General features: G+C 39.3%; 1 protein-coding gene across 1 annotated transcript; it reads left to right on the top strand.

Annotated features, from left to right (window-relative positions):
- The first annotated feature begins 3,336 nt into the window (after positions 1 to 3,336).
- On the top strand, positions 3,337 to 18,787 carry LOC308110765 (plastin-2-like). Its single transcript, XM_080465318.1, has 16 exons — positions 3,337 to 3,523; positions 7,800 to 7,868; positions 9,309 to 9,460; positions 9,887 to 10,016; positions 10,340 to 10,472; positions 10,587 to 10,668; positions 10,828 to 10,993; positions 11,070 to 11,209; positions 11,294 to 11,389; positions 12,749 to 12,935; positions 13,011 to 13,089; positions 13,182 to 13,302; positions 14,107 to 14,240; positions 14,928 to 15,057; positions 16,598 to 16,722; positions 17,534 to 18,787. Exons 2-16 carry the CDS (start codon positions 7,808 to 7,810, stop codon positions 17,664 to 17,666), a joined length of 1,869 nt encoding a protein of 622 aa, XP_080321444.1. The 5' UTR covers positions 3,337 to 3,523; positions 7,800 to 7,807; the 3' UTR covers positions 17,667 to 18,787.

Genomic DNA, 18,787 nt, shown 5'->3' on the forward strand with positions numbered 1-18,787 from the left:
GGGCGAGTTTCAGCCCAATTGGACTTCTTGGGGAACCTGTACCTGTGTTACTTTTTTTCTTTCTTTCTTTAGTGCACTTGTTTGTTTATGAGGTGTCCTTTATTACGCATATACAGTAATAGTTTTATGGTTTTAACATGAGTATATCCAGAGGTTGAGATTTTTATTGAGGTGGGCGGGTTTTATGTTGTGTTTGGGCTGGAAACGGATCTGGCAACCGTGGAGAAGACATGGCTTTCCGGTACCATGTGCTTTATGTTTATGGTGGATTTCTCGCCATGGCTCACAGAAACGCTGTTTTTCAATCTTACCAGTTTGAACCAGAATCTAACCCAGAAGGAGAGGCTCCTGAAGAAGTTCAGTTCTGCAGCAGGACATTTCAGAATTGTCAGTTAAAAGTATCGTGTGTCTGAATATGTTACTTGTTTTTGTTGTATCTGTTGTTGCAGTCACTACCATGTAGCTAACACTCGCCCCCGCTAACTGTACATGTAACTGTTACAGTTTTTCATATTACACTGAATTTATTCAGTACCTCAGTAATCTTTGTGAGTTTCTATTTACCTGTGTGAGGGTCAAAGTGAGTATCCACTACCAGAGGGAGTGGTTATTTCCCTGCATGACATCATGAAGGGAAAATTACTGAATCATCTGTGTTGGCTGAAAAATTAGAGCAAGAAAGTGAGGAAGATGACAGAGTTTCTTCACTTCACAGGCTATGGGGACACATATTACTTTTAGAAAACCATGATAAAGGGAATTTTGCATAATATGGGCCCTTTAACAAGTGGTGAGGTCAAGACAAATAATCCAGTAACACTTAATCATGGGGAAACCAAGAGGAATGGTGGAGGAGGAATATGCTATCGCAAATACCAGGCACCTTGCAGAATATAAACAGCTCATCTGGTTAAATGAGTCACTCTTCGTTGTGTGGCACATCCAGGCAGGAGAAGGGTTTCCTGTTGTTTCATGAGTAGTCAGAGGTCTTACTCTTATCTGTATCCATTCACCTTCTATATCACCTCCCTGGAGGTACCATCTGACCACAAGTCAATCCTGCTCTTTCCTGTTCAAATAAAACACAAATTTTCTCTAATTTCTTTCATCTTGTCCGGGTGCATTTGTGGCATACAGCAAGACAACAGTGAAGGCCTGAATATAAAGGTTAGGTAACCGCTTGAATACGGTGTGATTACCAGTCGTTATAGAGACTCGAGTATTTATTGTTTCAATTGTTTAAATTACTGATTCGAATAGTTAGGATCTAATTAATGAAGTGTACTGTAAAACATCCCTAAAAGTGTGTGTTTGTGCAGATGGTCAACATGTGACACAATCCACCTGTAGGTGCTGACACAGCAGGATTTGTAGGTTTGCATGGCAGCTGATCGTTGCACACAAAGGTGAAGGATTTCTGGTTTGACTCATTACAACCTGACGGTTTCATTCTGTACAACACAATCACTTCAGAGTAATGAATAATAGCGGAAGTGGAAGCAGGAAAAGATAATATCACAGCTATCAATCAGTTTAACAAACAAATGTTTGGAAAGTTGTACACGAAGGAAAATGTGCATCATTTCAATAATAAATTAGAAGTTTTAAAGGTAGACTTCAAATGTAATGGTAAAACAGACAATAGTCATATGCAGAAATATATCCCAATAATGCTATATGATTAAAATAAATGAACAAAGAAAGAGCCAATAAAATACAAGATGAGGCAATGTGTATAGAATATATATTGAAGACGAAGAAATATTAACTAAAAGGACAGAATAGAACAGTTTTTAACAGTGGTAATGTCAAATAAAAATATTTTAAGGCACTTTTAGTAACTGGTAATTTATTTAGTAAATTGGTGGAGAGCTGCACATTTTTGTTTCATCAAAACAGAATTGAATAGTCTTTTTCTGTGTTCGATGAAGTTGCATTTATACAAGCAGCTAGTTTAGAGATTCTATAACAGCCGTTATATGTTCTCTCTTGATGTTTACTGAGTAAACACAGTAAAAATGTTGTGATAATAAACTTTTGTAAAAACAAAAGGAAAGCATGAGTCAGTTTCTCAGCTGGTTTCGGGAAGGTCTGACTGGTGAAATGTTCCTTAAGTGAAAAAACTTGGTTTTGGTGATGCTGTTTCCATGTGATTTAAAATCAATAAAATTGCACTAAGCTTTCTAATGTCATCTCTACGTTGAACAACCACACGTTCTGTCTGATATGGACGTTTTTTTTGTCAGCCATTTAACTGATCACAAGAACTGTTTTGACCTCATTTATAATAACCAGTCACTCAGTTCGTCATTCAGTTTGATTCATGTCGTCGTATCTCATGGTTCTCCGGATAAATATCACTGCGTAGCTATTGTCTGCATAACGATGGTAGTTCATAGAATGTTTTTGGATTATTCTCCCAATAGGAAGCATATGGGAACAGTAAGGGACCTAATATAGAATCTTGTGGAACACCGTGTTTCATATACAATGTTCAGCTCGATTGGCATCAAAGCCATGCTGATAGGGTTATCGTGCATAGTGCGACAGCTTTATGACAAACCTTTTGAACATTTCACTACATTTTAAACCAGAAAGTTTCATTAAAATTGGCTTTATATTGAGATTGTCGTCATTTCCTATAGTAATTGTTGGTTGTTTTTGTTGAAAATATAGACATTTTCATTACATATACTCTGCACCACGCCAAAAGGAAAACTTTAAAGGTTAAATTTAATGGTTATTGTGGCACTATTATACCAAGCTGACCCAATCAAGAAATTGACACCCCTGGTATAAACTGAAATTAATAGAAAAGAAAAAAGTATTTTCATCTTGAAATGGTGAATTATATCTGGTTTTGCCATGTTTTAAATCACATAACGGATTTAATTACAAAGAAATGCTCTAAAATTATTCTATTCATCATAACTGAGTTGGAAAATCACAAAAAATTGTATCTTTCAAGTCGTTAACATAAATGATTTATCTTCTTTTACCAGGAAAACAGTCAAAGCTTTGACATTTAAGTTAATTTGAGTTGATTAGGGTTAATAGGGTTAATTTAGGCCCTTGTGTGATTGGGCGTGGTCTGTTAATTAGGCCCTTGTGTGAATGGGCGTGGTCTGTTAATTAGGCCTCAGTGCGAATGGGCGTGGTCTGATAATTCGGATCTTGTCTGAATGGGCGTGGCTTGTTTATGATTAGGATAATTAACCACAGGTGACAAATTCTAGAACTTTGTTTCAGGTTTCCACTTTACCTGTTTCTACTGTAAACACTGAACGGGTTGCTGGTTTTTTTTTTCCCACAAAGGAGGCCAGACATGACTCCCCCAGGAGGAGGACAGAGGAGAAAGGAGGGGGAGGTTTGATAAAGGAAAGGGGTGGCGCAGAGGGGCGGAGCGTCTCCTCTCCCCGGGCGGTGTCGGCGGAAGAAAAGAAGTGGCAGAGAGGCAGAGGGAGGCCGACAGAGGGTTTCATTTCACCGGGTGGTTTCACTGAGCTGCACCAGGAGACTTCAGGTAAGAGGAGAAACACGGTTTTAGGCGTTTATGGTGCTTTTCCCCCCACATTGAACAGTTGCAGACTGGTGTTGTGTTCACGGACTTCACGGAAAACAGAATCTTTGAGGTCAATGCGGCACGTCCCGTGTTTATCAAATCGGGGTGAATTAAATTAATGTTTCCTCTTTTAATTAGAAAAAACTAAACCAAAATATGCTGTAACTACCTTAAAAATTTTTTTTTTATGTCACTCGGGTTGTGCTACGTTACTTTACACAATGAAAGCTAATTTATCCCATTTAAAATGCATCCCAGGTATAAACTAATATTTTATTAATTTGCTAGTTTTATATCTAACTTAAACATAGATTTGTCGATTTTTGGATGGATTCATTCATGCAATGATACTAACTGCTGAAGACGGCAATCACCTGCGAATAAGAGGAATGTCGGCGTGTTTGTGAATAGATGGTCCAGACACTGTCTGTAAATATGATGATCTGAACTGCAATGTCATTCTGATCACTGCCATGTGCTTCAGCCTCCACAGGAACAGAAATCTGTGCATGTTTGCTGCAGACCCAACAGCTTTTATCCGCACGAGATTTATTGTGTCTCGTATGCAGATCTGTGCTGCACATGTGCTTGGTGAAGTGAACTCAGGAATGATCTCTCACCATTCACCAACTGACATCTGATTGTACTGATACGGGCAAACCCCAGATCCCTTTTGAAATGGACTCTTTCCCCTTTTTTTTTTTTTTTTTTTAAAGCAGTGACATCTGGTGGCAATGAAATGCACACTTCTTGTGTCTGCAAATGAAGGTCCTTGAACTGGAGCAGCACAATAGCTATATCAGATTTATGGCTGTGGAATCGCTTTGCAAACAAATTCCAAACGACTGACTGAACTGTATGATTATATATCTGTACAGAATGCACGTATGCTCTGAAAATGGTCAAATATGGAGGAAAAATGCGTTTAGATATATTCACAAAAGTTGTGTGATTAAGCACAGATGATGGGGGCAAACATCAAACTTAAAATGTCACAGCTGATGTTTGTATTCATTGGAAATCATAATGGTATCCGGACGTTCAACACGGCTTTAGTATAAGAGAAGCCAAACAAGAGACAAAGGATGGCTTTGGAAATGCAGTCCAGTAAATTATTAATTGCTCTTGATCATGATTTTTGCTTGTTTTGTATCCAGGCCTGGCTTGCTTTAGATGTTTGTCCATTCATTATTCAAATAGCCCGAGGAGCAGTTAGCTGTCAATAGGCAGTGTACCATGCTTTTGCCCCAAACCCGTTAGTCTGTAATCTTGTATTGTTGGTATCCATGCCTTAATCTGGCTCTGTTTTGCTTGCGTGACAATGTCCTCAAACAGTTTGCATGTCTGCCCTAAAGCTGAGCCTATTTGTTTGTCACCTTTTGTAATGTGATCACGAGACGTGGGTGAAAAATCCAGGAAGGAAAAGAGCGAAATTCTCAAATCAGCATGGGGTTTGTCAGGGTTTTACAGCTGTTATGATCACATGTCTTTCCCTGCATGATGTCACGGATATCTCGGGGTAATTGAGCTTGATTTGTCTGAACAGACGGTTTCATTGATTGTTTGAGTGGAATCTGTCAAGTTGACTTAACTCCTCTTTAACAGGGCTTCGCTCTGTGCAGCAGGAGGCTGTTGCCCTCTCTCATCTGCAATTACTGAACTTGTATATCTTATTTTCTGTCATATCCCATGTGTTGTTTGATACAGTTGTCTAGCAGTCGCCATAATTCTTGTTTTTACTGCTTAATGTTTATCCAATAAAATATTAATCTTGCTCAATGAGCTTAACCATTGAGTTAGTCTGGGTATTTATGCTGCAATGAAATGCAATTTGAAATCTAAGGGTGCACAGCATACAGTTTGTTAATTAGCAGTCTCCCTTGAATTTTGTGCAGTGAGAATGAACTAAACGAGTGTATTTATCCAAGATAATTAAAGGTGATACTTAATTTCGCCAGTAGATGGCACTGCTGTAACCTATTCTCAGCCATTTCAAACAATATGTCAAGCCACGTTGACATTGACACAAAAGTGATTCCTAAATTACAAAAAACTATTTAAATAAATCAATGTATATGTAAAACTTTCAGTTATGCTGGACTGCTGCACACAACATTGACAGCCATAAGTAATCTCATAAAGACAAAACGCATCAATCTATTTTGACATATATATAAAAGATGCTGTGAGTGTCACCCCATCTGGACACCGTGTTTCTTATTTTTCTGAGCTTCTACTTCCACTCTGGTCTCACTCATCAACTGCACTTCAGAAATAAACCGGTCCGAATAAAATGAACAAAATATGAAAGTAAAGAAGGAAACATTTAGTGTGTATCACAGTTAATGGTGATAAACTAGACTCATTAATACGGTAATATGTGGCACTTTATGAAAACGTGTTAACAGAAGGAGATGTGATTGTATAACAGGTCATGCCGCTATATGATATGGACCATTCTATCATATAATTTATATTTTCTTACACTCGTGCGAGGAGCTAGATATCTTATTGTACTATTTATGGAGACGTACTGACTTTGTGTGGCTGTTCTGATACTGAAATCCAGACTAATTGTTTAAGAAGACGGTTTTCATTTAGAAATGGAACCCTGAAGTCCTTTAACATAGTTACTTAATGCCACATATTCATGTTGATTTACCTGTTTTTGTCCAGTTACTAAAATATAAACGCATCTATCTCCATAATCTACAGACGCCGCCTCCCCTCACCTCCATTATAGAATGTTGTAATGGTTTGAGAGGCAGCGTGCATCAATCTTTCAGAAGCAGTCGGAGTCTCGGTGCTGCTAAAAGGCTCTTTGTGTAATAGATGGAGCTGCAGCCTGCTTCCTGTCTGACTTACTGTAACAGATCTGTTTGAGCCCCAGGCTGATCCGGACAGTAAACACTCCAGGATAAATCTGACTCTGATGTGACTTATGTGGATTTATTCACAGTACCAGGCCCGTGTTGGAAACTCATAAATGCTCATAAATAACTGATTCTTCTAGAGCCGCTCAATATTAAGTAACTCTCAATTTAACGTGGCACACTCGCGTCATCAAGGACCAAATTAGATTTTGGTGGTAAACATTTCTCAAAGACCAATCCATAACATTGTCTTTTATCATAGCTATGAAATAAAAAGTGTGCTTTTAGACTTTTTGATCTGAAATGAATCTGATGTACAAAATGTAAGGCAGCACTCTGGTTTTTTTTGCCAATCTTTCTCAAATTCAAGATCGTTAAAAAAACAAAAAATGCTACAAAAAAAAGGCAAATCTTGACAAACTGAGGGAGAAGAAAAGAAGGACCACACCACCACTCTGTCACAAAAGAATATGTTGTATGGGAAATAAGTCGTTCTTTACTCATTTATTAGATAACAGTGGCATCACGTCAGCAATTTAGCAGTTCCAGGTTAAATTCCACAAAATATTCGGTAGTTTTGTACAAGACAGAAGTTGTTCAGGAGTTTTATGTAAAAGAAAACAAGACAAACGGTAAAATATTAATCTGCAAGTTCTTCTAGCAGCTTTGTGGCACGAAACCTCCTTTTTGTCTTAAATGATTTAAGAGGAAGGGGAATGTTTCAGTGTTCTGTGGCACAAATTAACATTTTAATTCCAACTCAGTGAAAATGAGGACAGATGAAGAGTAGAAATGTCCATAATGATATCTGAGGGTTAGATATGAGGTATTGCTGTACTGTGTGATAAACACATGCTAAAGTATTGGATTTATTTGATTATTTGTAATGTTTATTGCAAAGTTTATTTTTTCCGTTCTCTTTTCTGCTTCTGAATTCTGGGCTCCTGTCACCAGTTACAATATGATGTTGAAATTATACATAGTCAAATATATCCACTGCAACACAATCTGATTGGATAGATGTGTATGGAAACTTTTACAATATTTGCATTGCATGATACAATACTATATACTTGCAATTCATTGTTCAGTCCTAATTTCTTTATATGCATCAACATTTTTAGTTTGCCTGAGTAAAAAAAAATCTGAATTATACAGACGAGTTACATTCTCACATGTCAGTGAGTGTGCATTGAAGATTATCAGGTAATCTGCAATGATCAATCCTCTGAGATGAATCAGTCCTACTAGAGATTAAAGAGTTTATTACATTTTGTTAGTCTCTTCAACAAAACTCAAACCATATCAGATGTTTATATAATTCAGAAAGAAACAAATGATGTGTTTCCCCGTGTGTCCCACAGGTGTCAGGATGTCCACAAGCATCTGCAACGAGGAGCTGGAGGAGATCAGGCAGACTTTCCAGAATGCCGGTCAGTAAACGCGTGTGCTGATGACTTGAGTGATCGACAGGACATGTTTTTCTTGGGACGTCTGGATGGAGATGAAAGCTCTGAAGTCACATGTCGGAGGAATCATTCAGTTCAATGGTTCTCTGAAGAGAAACTCTGTCGTTCAGTCACATTTAACGCATCCCAGGTTACAATGGAGTCATCTTCTCCATCCTGATTGGTTAATGGGAACACTTTAGTAGATAAAAATAAACTCGGTCATCATTTATCACTGACGCACATCACTGCAGCCCTTCATTACAAGAATGTGTTACTGGAGCTGGAAAAGATGAGTGTACAGTGTTGAAACTCGGTAATTAAATAAAAGGGCAACATGGTTCACTTCTGCTGTGGACTGTACAAACAAGACAACTGATGTTGACTGTTGATTTTAGTTGCTATAATCTGGCAAATTAAAATCAAGTGAAGTCCATAATTAATTGGACATTGACACAGTTTGCCGTATCTGGAGGCTCCACCACAACAGGTTTGAAATGTGCAGCATCGGCATTAATTTCAGAGGTTTTATGTGTAAATCAAGTGAACGATGAGTGAAGGAATGAAAACATCTTAAATATGGGCTTAACTACAGCAAAAGGAGAAAGGTCGTACGTGCTAATATGATTGAAAATCAAACTGTCACCTTTTATGTGATGGAAAATCCTTCACAGTACATGACAGCAGATGCTGAGTTTACTCTGTGAGGAAGTTCTGCTGGGTTTCTTCAGGTTCTGCTTGTTCTTTACTTTCTGAAACAAAACTGAAGGGGAAAAGTACGTGTTTCTTCCTGATGGTACTAATGCAAATGATTCGTATCATCACAAGACGCCAGTATCCAGAAAGACTATGCCACCGCAGACCTAGAGTTCCACATTGTTAAACAGTGACGTGCGCTACGTCAGGGTTGTCAAACACATTTTAGGTCAGGGGACACATGATCAGGACTGAACAGATGCTCTTGGAAGCTCTCGGTGGTTTAAACTCTGGAAAAGTCTTGTCTTAATTGTACATTATATAGTCTGAACTCCTTCACTGATGGTGACAGCAGATTCATGACCTGTTGTCTGCTCCATGTAGCTGAAATCATGAGGGATGAAGACGAATGAGCAGACAGTTTTGGTTCTTTGCGAGGAGAGTTGTGATTTTTTTTTTAACGGTTCTTTTACAAGTTTTTATGGCGCTCATGATGCATTCAAACAACTGGGGAAACTGGAAAGTCTCCAATCAGCAGAAAACTCCCGAGATCATCACCCATAAGCTGAAATGGATGAAATTGTGATGATAAAGTTACTTGATTTGAGTTTTCTGGAAATTTATTTGTCTAAAAACCTCCAGTCTAGCTTGTCATAAGTTGGAAGGAGTATTGACTCTTCGGTTCATTATTTTTTGCTCTGACCTTTTCCCCACTCCTGTCCTGTGTAGATGAAGATAACAACGGTTACATCTGTGCCTCCGAACTCAGCAGCCTCCTCCAGGAACTGAACTTTCCTTTACCGGGATACAAGATCAGAGAGCTCCTCAAGACGCTGGACAAAGACAACGACAGCCGGATCAGCTTTGAAGAGTTCACGGCTGTAGGTAACATTTACAGAGTCGCTCACTAACCCGCCAACACACACTTTGTCTGTTGGGTTGACTCGGCATGTGCAATTTTAATAAGTAAGACGCGTCTGTGATTCTGGATGTAAAAATCTGAAAAAAACTAACACATTAAGGTATATTGTCTCTGTAGAAGTACCGGATGAGAGATTTCCCTGCTTTTCATTACAAGTCCCCATTTCTCTTTGGAAAATGAGCATTTCTGCAATTAAGAAGAGAAAATAAACTCAAGCTGCTTCTTCTCAGAAAAGATCTAAACCAATAAAAGTTTTTCATATCAAATACTGTCTTTGTGTTTTATATCAGAACTGCTGATGAAACTGATTCTGCAGATAACGTACAGTGTCAATGACTCTAATCTGGGGCGTGTCTTTTTTTAAAAAAAATTTTATTGTCTCCAGATCCTGACCGACTTGAAGGATGACAAGTTGGCCCAGCAGTTCAAGAGAGCCCTCAACAAAAGAGAAGGCATTGTGAACCTGGGAGGAACCAGCGAGATCTCCAGTGAAGGAACTCAACACTCGATCTCTGGTGAGTCTTCGTCAGTGAGACTGAGAGTCTTCGTCAGTGAGACTGAGAGTCTTCGTCAGTGAGACTGAGAGTCTTCGTCAGTGAGACTGAGACTTCATTGTTCCTTCAGTTTCAGCCGTCTAAGTGCACCTTGCAGTTATAATTTGATTTTGACTTATTTCTACCCAAAAGATATACGGATACGCCTTTGTAAGGTTCTGCATTTATTCACATCATGCCACATTGTTGAATGTATATAGTCCAAATTAGGTCAAACTCAATGTTAAGCATCCAAAATGTTTGTCTGCTGCTCCTTTTTGAAAATGTTCTTCTTTGTGTTTCAGAACAGGAGCGCTTTGCTTTTGCCAACTACATCAACTCCAGTTTGGAGAAGGATCCGGACTGTGCAAGTCTTCTGCCCATTGACCCAAACACAGAACAACTCTTCAAAGCTGTGGAAAATGGCATCTTACTCTGGTAGTGTCATCACCTCGACTGTACCCGTACACGTTGTTTTTTTGTTTTTTTTCTTTCTTTCTGAACAATCCAGTACAGTTTCATCACATGTTTCTCTGACCTTCCTCGTTTCAGTAAACTCATCAACCTCTCAGTTCCCGACACCATCGATGAGAGGACCATCAATAAAAAGAAACTCACTCACTTCACCACACAGGTTAGTTCGACGCTCAACTACTGAATCGGGGAACATGCATTTGTACACAGTGCTGACTGCATTTGATCTGGTGCACAGTATTACTGAAAACATATTGTTTATATGTTTTTGTTTCAAGCTCCAGTGTTGTGCTGACTCCCACTTTTCTCCTCCAAACAGGAGAATCTGAACCTGGCTCTGAATTCGGCTTCAGCCATCGGCTGTCAGGTCGTCAACATCGGAGCACTGGACCTGAAAGAGGGGAAGCCTCACCTGGTGCTCGGACTCCTCTGGCAGATCATCAAGATCGGACTGTTTGCTGACATCGAGCTGAGCCGCAACGAAGGTACGGTACTCCGTGTGCAGAGTGTAACATGTGCTCCTGCTTTGAGTGGATTATCATCCATCTTGTTCTCTTGCAGCTATCGCAGCGCTGCTGGAGGAGGGGGAGAGTCTGGAGGAGTTGATGAAGCTCAGTCCTGAAGAGCTGCTGCTGCGCTGGGCCAATTTCCATTTAAAGAAGGTCAACATGTCCATATCCAACTTTTCCGGTGATATCAAGGTGAGGACAAGTCGCATCGCCTTTCTGTCCACATGGTCTTAGAGACGCGAGTCACATCCGTGTCTCTGTCTTTTTCCTCTGCAGGACTCTCTGGCGTACTTCCACCTGCTGGAGCAGATCGCTCCGGACGGCAGCAAAGACGACGCTCCCAGGATCGAGGTCGACATGAGTGGTCAATATGTGAGTCATCTGCAGCTTCTTGTCATTTCTAGGTAGTAGGAGGCGTCTCAAAGCAAACTGAATCGGATCAGTTGGACGAGTCTGCTTACTAGATTATCCACCCTAGTCCTAGACCAAAATCACTTTGTCTTGAAGATGCTGTGACGTTCCCACACCCACTAGTGGTTTTTTTGTATCTCTCCTGAACTGAAAATCTTAATATTGATGTATTTTCAGATTATAGTCTGTCTTCATTCTCTCTGTGGCAGCCTCCGTTGGCATCATAACTTTAGTAATATTCAGTTTAATGTTGTCCAATCTGAAGTGAGGAGAGCATTAGTTTATTAGTGAGTTTTTGTCTGAGGATGTGAGCATTTTCTCCATTCGGTTTTATCATCTGGCTGAATGCCATGACGTTTCAAATAGGGCTGACAAATCAAAATCATTGTCCTTATAACGGCATGCGCAATACTGCAAAAGACTGAAGTGTGTTGGATTAGGTTTCCAGGCTCTGCAAGCTCAGAATGACTGAATGGTAAAGGTGAAACAGAAATGCAATAAATTCACATAAATGGTATCATTAACTAAGAAGAATGAAACAAAGCCTATTACTTAAACACAAAAAACTACATGGCCCGGCCACAGCTGGTGTAAATTAGTGGCAAGAGAGAAATCACTAAGCAAGACTTTATGACGTAATGTAAACATCAGACAAAACGGAGCAAAATATATAAATGTACACTTCACAGAACAACCATTTGAGAGAACAGCTGACACGTGCACAAGTGTTATATTTATGTTTTTTCACAGATTTCTGAAATACCAGTGGGCTTGTTAAGGTCTTATTTCATGTCAACGTTGGACAAATTCACTTAAAGTTGTTTAGAACAAGCTCCTACGTCATATAGAATATATCAGTGGAGATACAGGGACTCTAGAAGTCTGATAGGCACGCTGCCCAAAAATATCACCAGTCCAGTAAAGCTGTGCTTCTGGTCTCCTAATGCAAAGTGTTCAAGGCTTTCAGGATTTTTTTTATTTTTTGATACTTCCAGAGGCCTCTTCTTTTCTCACGGACCTGGTCTGTAGTGATCAACTTGTTGCTCAATGAAACAGGGAACGGCAACAGAGCTGGATTGTTCTGATTCCATACAATCAGGATGAGCTTGATATTGATGTGTGTGTTTTAATATATCTGAGCTGTTTCTTTCACTGAATCACAAACATTCAGGTAATTCTGTCTGATCTTTTTTGGCCAAAGTCACCGATTCCAAACTAGGAATCTACAAGGAGGAATCTCTTTAATTTTTTGTGGGAAAACGGGATCAGAAAATGCTTTGATGGAGTAAAACTAATAAATTCTATCTCTGCCGTTGCCAGCAATCGGATCTTACAAAGAGAGCCGAGCTGATGTTGGTGCAGGCCGACCGTCTGGGCTGCAGGCAGTTTGTCACTGCGACGGACGTCGTGTCTGGAAACTCGAAGCTCAACATGGCGTTCGTGGCCACGCTCTTCAACAAACACCCGGCTCTCACCAAACCCGAGAACCAAGACTGGACCCCCATTAGTAAGCACGGCTCGGTCCTCTCACACGTTCGCTTTCTTCACGAGTGATAGCTAGTGATGGACGTCCATCTTTCAGGTGAGACCAGAGAGGAGAGGACGTTCAGGAACTGGATGAACTCTCTGGGAGTCAGTCCACATGTCCACCACATCTACGGGTCAGTCAAAACAACTGCTGTCGTTATTAAAGCGTCGAGGTTCGATATGTAGTGTCAATATATTTCATCTGTGTGTGTTTGTTCGTGTTCAGTGACCTGATAGACGCCATAGTGATCCTGCAGCTTTATGAGAAGACTAAAGTTAAAGTGGACTGGGACTCCAGAGTGAACATGCCTCCCTTCAAGGGAATCGGAGGAGGACACCTAAAGAAGGTAAACTACTTTGTCAGCAGAACTTAATGAGCGCATTCCTTCAGTTTGTATACTACACTCATTGAAACTTTTCAACTCCTGAACAAAAACGCAATCAAACGGTTAAACCGATCAAAATGACACTATAAAGCACAACTTTCACGCCCCGTTTACACAACACCAAACTTGTCTGAAACGAAAACGACATTGTGCAAACTGAGCTTCAAAATATAACTCTAAAATTCTCATGGGACGGCTTTAAGAAAAAAACTTTCACAATCTTGTTTCATCAAAATCACCACATGGTGTTAATGTTTCTTTTTTACCAGAGAAGTTATTGTTCTCTAAAATGTTTTATCTTCTACATATTGGTTGTAAAGAAACAAGGAAGTAACCAAATATGGGCACGTCCTCCATAAAAGGCTAATAATAGAAATTATTTTAACATTTGGTCTTGTAATTAAGAAGTGACTGTCAAACTGGGGAGAGCATTTTGTTTATTAACGTAGATATTGATTTAGGTAAGGACATCAGTGGAGTTATGAGATTTTTTTGTTGTTTGAAATATACACAACTTATTTGGTCCAACGTAACACACAGGTTCTCATTATAAAACCGTTCAGCCACATATCTGCCACTTGTTGATGTTTTTGAAGGCTTCTTTTTGCACAATCCGCTCCCAGACTAAACTGCATGTTCTTCGTCTGCGTGTTTCCACCCACAGTCCAGAAACATGTGTTAGAGGCTAATTTGTGACTGTGACACTGTCCTTAGACGTGAATGTGAGCATGTTTCCCCTTGTGACCCTTTGTCTGTGCACAACAGATCGAAAACTGTAACTACGCCGTGGAGCTGGGGAAGGATAAAGCCGGTTTTTCCCTGGTGGGAATCGCGGGACAGGACCTGTACGATGCGAATGAGACTCTCACCCTGGCACTAGTGTGGCAGCTAATGAGGAGGTGAGGCCTGTCTTATTAGCCATGGTAACCCATGAAGTACAGTCAGTCTGTGGTCTGTGATGGAGCTGCAGTTTTCTTCAGTACAGGAAGGGGGAGCTGTTTCACTTAAACATGAAGCAGTTGCAGTATCTCACAATGCTTCCAGTAGATTCAGAGTTTCACTTTCCAGTGCTGCTTTGGATTTGATTTGGAATTTTCCACTATAGATAATAGATTTCTTCCCATGCAGAGTGCACAGCTCAGGGTTTTGTCACTTTTTAGGAAGTCAAACTCCAAGTAATGTCGGCCGTTCTGAGAATCAAACACTGCGTGTCCTGTTGTCTCCTGTTGATCCCTCTGCTGTTTACACTGATGTTGCGCGGCTGATACATCATTGTTACCAGACATTCCCACAATACAAAGTCACTGTTTAGTTACACAATAATTTGGCCTGCTTGTGGGAAATTACCAGTAATCTAATTACTGTTTTTGTTAAAGTGATCCCTTACTTTACTTGTTACTTGAAAAAAGTAATGGAATTACAGAAACGCGTTACTGTAATCGGGGGTAAAGACGGTAATGAAAAATAAATTCCATTGAAAAGTGTGTGGGATATTTCACTTTGCAGTTTATTTATCCTCGATCACAGTTATTGCGGGTTTCTCTGACAACGACCGTCCTTTCTGATGCTGTGACGTCCCTGTGAAGGTACACTTTAACAATCCTGGAAGACCTCGGAGGAGGAGAGGGCGACGTTATCTGCGACGATCTGATCATCTCGTGGGTCAACAAGACTTTGGCTGACGCCGGCAAAACGTCGTCCATCAAAAGCTTCAAGGTAAGTGAAGGAAGAGTTAAGCCAACAAGCAGCCTGACATTTACAAAGGCAAAGCTCTCTGGGAGTTTTCTGGGTTTCCTAATGATGCCATCCAGATCACAGCTTCTCCAGAGCCGTCCTTGTTCCTGTCAGTGATAACGTATTAGTTATCCACAGTGCTTTACGTCCATAAATGTAGCATGCATGCGATTAGAGGAATTAAACTAAAAATACAGCTACAAGCACAACAGATAAAACTGTAAGGGCATCACAATACAAAGGGTATTAACCTGATCTCTACAAAAACAAAGCAAATATCTACATGTTCCCAATGTAAATGAATAAACAAATATTGAGCTTGGAATTTAAAAGAACTAATGTAAAGCCATACATGAGATTATGAATGAATGATTTACTTTTGTTACACCCCAAAATATTCCATATAGTACACATCAATGCCCAAAAATATGAGCAATATACAAAAAACAAAACTAACCAAAAAAAAAGCCCAATTCCATTATTAATAATCCGTTGGTATTGCTCTCCATTGTAAAACTTAATTATTCTGTATTTTTAAGCTTTTCTGAAAGTTAACAAAGAACTACTACAGTTAATTTCAACACTGAGACTTGAACTCCTCTATATTGTTTATCAATTCTCACTTTACGTGAATCCAAAAAAATAAAATAAAACCTTCTTAGGGCTTCAACTCTGAACCCAATATGATATTTCAAAATACACAATGTCTAAAAATGTTGACGCGTAAGACTGTATAAATAATGAAATTAAAATAACCTAATCTAATAGCTCTTAAATCTTAAATCTAGATTAGTTTTATACACCTCTCGGCACTGTTGGACATATGGCACTATAAGTAAAAAAATAAAGAATTTGAAGGCTTTTCCAACTTGGATTACAAGTTTTATATAAAACTGCCAACTTTCATCTCCAGTCATCTCATTTAATGTCAACACATTTTTTCCCATAACTAATTATTTTAAATCATTTCCTGAACAAAATGAAAGTGTGGCAGTAAATAAAATGATATTCAAATTATTTGATACTGTACAAATAAGTCTAAAATAGCCTAGGTCCCAGGAGTAAACCTTGTGGAACACCACGTCCCTGTTCTCAAGTGAATTGAGAGCCAATGGAGCAACTGAAGTGCAGGACTGATGTGTTCATTAGAAACTGATCTGCAGCATTTAGAAGTTTGAGGGAGTGGAAAGTTTGAATTTAGATCATTGTAGTGCTCTGTGGGGACCTCCAAGTCATCCTGGTCATTAAGTGTCTTACTTCGGATTAAAGATTAATTTTGAAAAAAAAAACCTCTCACAACAGAGTTGAATTTCAAGAAATTAAGAAATGTTGAGCTTCACAAACCTGATTTCACTTTCCGAAGGTCAAACTCCCCGACGTGTTTCTGGATGCACACGGGAACAATTTACCATGTCTGACATCTTACATTGCAATTGTCTGGTAAAACCTGATAAATGCATCAAGTGAAGCTGCTGTTTATGTTTCGCACACGGCCCAAACTTGTGCCTGTTTCACTCTTCAGGATAAATCGATCGGTACCAGCCTTCCAGTCCTGGACCTGATCGACGCCATCCAGCCGTCCAGCGTCAACTTCGATCTGGTTAAAAAAGAAGTTCAGTCAGACGAAGATAAACTGGACAATGCAAAGTGAGTAGCCTCTCCAATTGTACACTCCTTCTCTTCTCCTTTTCATATTCTTCATTTGACTCTAACTCTGATCGTCTTTAAGACTTGGAAATAAAGTCCATCTGTGGTTTTCACTTGCTTTTCTTCACATTCAGGTGACGTTGGTGGGAATTATGTACAACAGAAAATGGGGGGCTTACTGAAGAAGTACAGTGACAGAAAGAAAAATTTAATACAGAGCACATTAAAAAGATAAAAGTAATCATTAATTGTATATTACATTTTTTTTTAAACTGTTAGCACTATCACATTTTTTGAAGTCTGGATTTATTGGTTTCACATTCTAAGTCCTTTCATCTAATAAAAAATCATGTTTAAGATACTTTATCACAACATTGTGGCTTACAATTAGAACAATTTCAATAAACAATCAATATTACCTTAATATATAGTATCACATCTAAAAGGATGTTGAGTCATGTTTGAGGATTTCTATATAATTATTTCCAGAAAATGTGATAATAGTTATAATCTAACAGTCTCAAGAAACTGCCCCTTTCACCCTGATGTCTATTTTCTTATTTGCACATATAAAATGAAAACAACTGATAACTTCTTTCCAACAATTTTCTCACCACATGTTTAAAAGGATTGAATTCCTCCGATATTTAAAAAAGAAAAAAAATCATGTCTCACTCCTCTTTTCCATTTCTTAGCTTGGTTTTGTCTCAATAAACTCAAGTAATGTCACACAGACAACTTCAACTGGACTAATAAAATAAAAGATAGTCATTATGATGAGCTCAGTACTCACAAGCCTTCCTCCCACCAGGTACGCCATCTCCATGGCGAGGAAGATCGGGACGAAGGTGTACGCCCTGCCCGAGGACCTGGTGGAGGTCAACACTAAGATGGTGATGACCATCTTCGCCTGTCTGATGGGGCGAGGCATGAAGAGGGCGTGAAGGGGACGCGTACCGCCGTACCATCAAGCTGCTTTCATGAACTCTGAGTGTTCGTCACCTGCAGGCTCAAGCGAAGCGACAACCACTTTCAAAACTTCACCGGGCGAGTTTTTCTGCTCTGTCTCAGTTCCTTCTTCCCTCTGCCTTCAAACAAAGTTTTTCCCCTCATCGAGCATGTGCTTCTGTGCCAGCCTGTCGGTAGAACAAACAGCTCTTGTACTTAAGCCAGAATGATCTCCTACTCGAAACCTTTGGGCCTTTTTTATATAATTAACCAAAGCTGTGCTCAACTGTTAAAGTGTGAATGTGTGCAGAACGCAAAGTTGACCAAATAATATATAGAATAAAAACATTCTCTGCGATTTTAACGTCTTTCATTCCATAACAATGTCTTATTTAAGCTTAAAATTCATTAAAAAGACAAACCCTAATTGATGTTTGCAATTATGTAAAACTATAAAAAACTACAACAATAAATTAGATTTCACACCTTTTTGAATAAAAAGAACTCCACTGGAGATTTTAAAACAAACTTGCTCCATTCAGGCCCTGTTGTGTAACGCTGTTGGATTTTATTGGCAAACCTCGATGAACTGCAGACATGCTTGTAATTTGACCCCAGCATCTGTGTGTTGGCTGCTGGTCTTTCTGGAGAAGAGAGTTTTCTAAAAGCTGATATTGTGAAAAACAAATGTTCTTTCTATTCACACTAGTCTCATTAACATGTTGAACCTGACCATGTAACAGAATAGATTCACTTTACATTTCGCCTCACAGTCGACATAAATCTGCCTCGGTTTCCAACGCTTCAGCATCTGGAATAGAACTAAGCCTCTACAGTTTGTGTTATTCTTCAATCCTCCATCTGAGGGCGCTGTACATCTCCACTGCAATCAGACAGCAGACTGTTGTTGCCTTAATCCTCTAACACTGGTGAATTTTGCAGTTGAATATTTAGAAATGTTTCGTTTTGCAGGTTTTTTTCCCGTCATTCAGAATAGTTCCCTGTAAGTCATGTTATTTGCTTTTTGACTCGCCACTCTTAAACAATGTTTCGAGCAATACTTCCATATTTTAGTGTGTACAATCAAATAAGCTCAATAAAAAAACTGTTTTCCATA

The sequence above is a fragment of the Lipophrys pholis genome (genome assembly GCF_963383615.2).
Source record: "Lipophrys pholis genome assembly, chromosome: 6".
Lineage (NCBI taxonomy): Eukaryota > Metazoa > Chordata > Actinopteri > Blenniiformes > Blenniidae > Lipophrys > Lipophrys pholis.

Bases quoted from the DNA above. Each gene is read 5' to 3' on its own strand.
- LOC308110765 (XM_080465318.1), top strand. From the start codon at position 7,808: ATGTCCACAAGCATCTGCAACGAGGAGCTGGAGGAGATCAGGCAGACT. The intron at 10,017-10,339 runs GTGAGTCTTCGT...TTTGTGTTTCAG, and splicing joins AACTCAACACTCGATCTCTG to AACAGGAGCGCTTTGCTTTT. The intron at 10,994-11,069 runs GTACGGTACTCC...GTTCTCTTGCAG, and splicing joins CGAGCTGAGCCGCAACGAAG to CTATCGCAGCGCTGCTGGAG.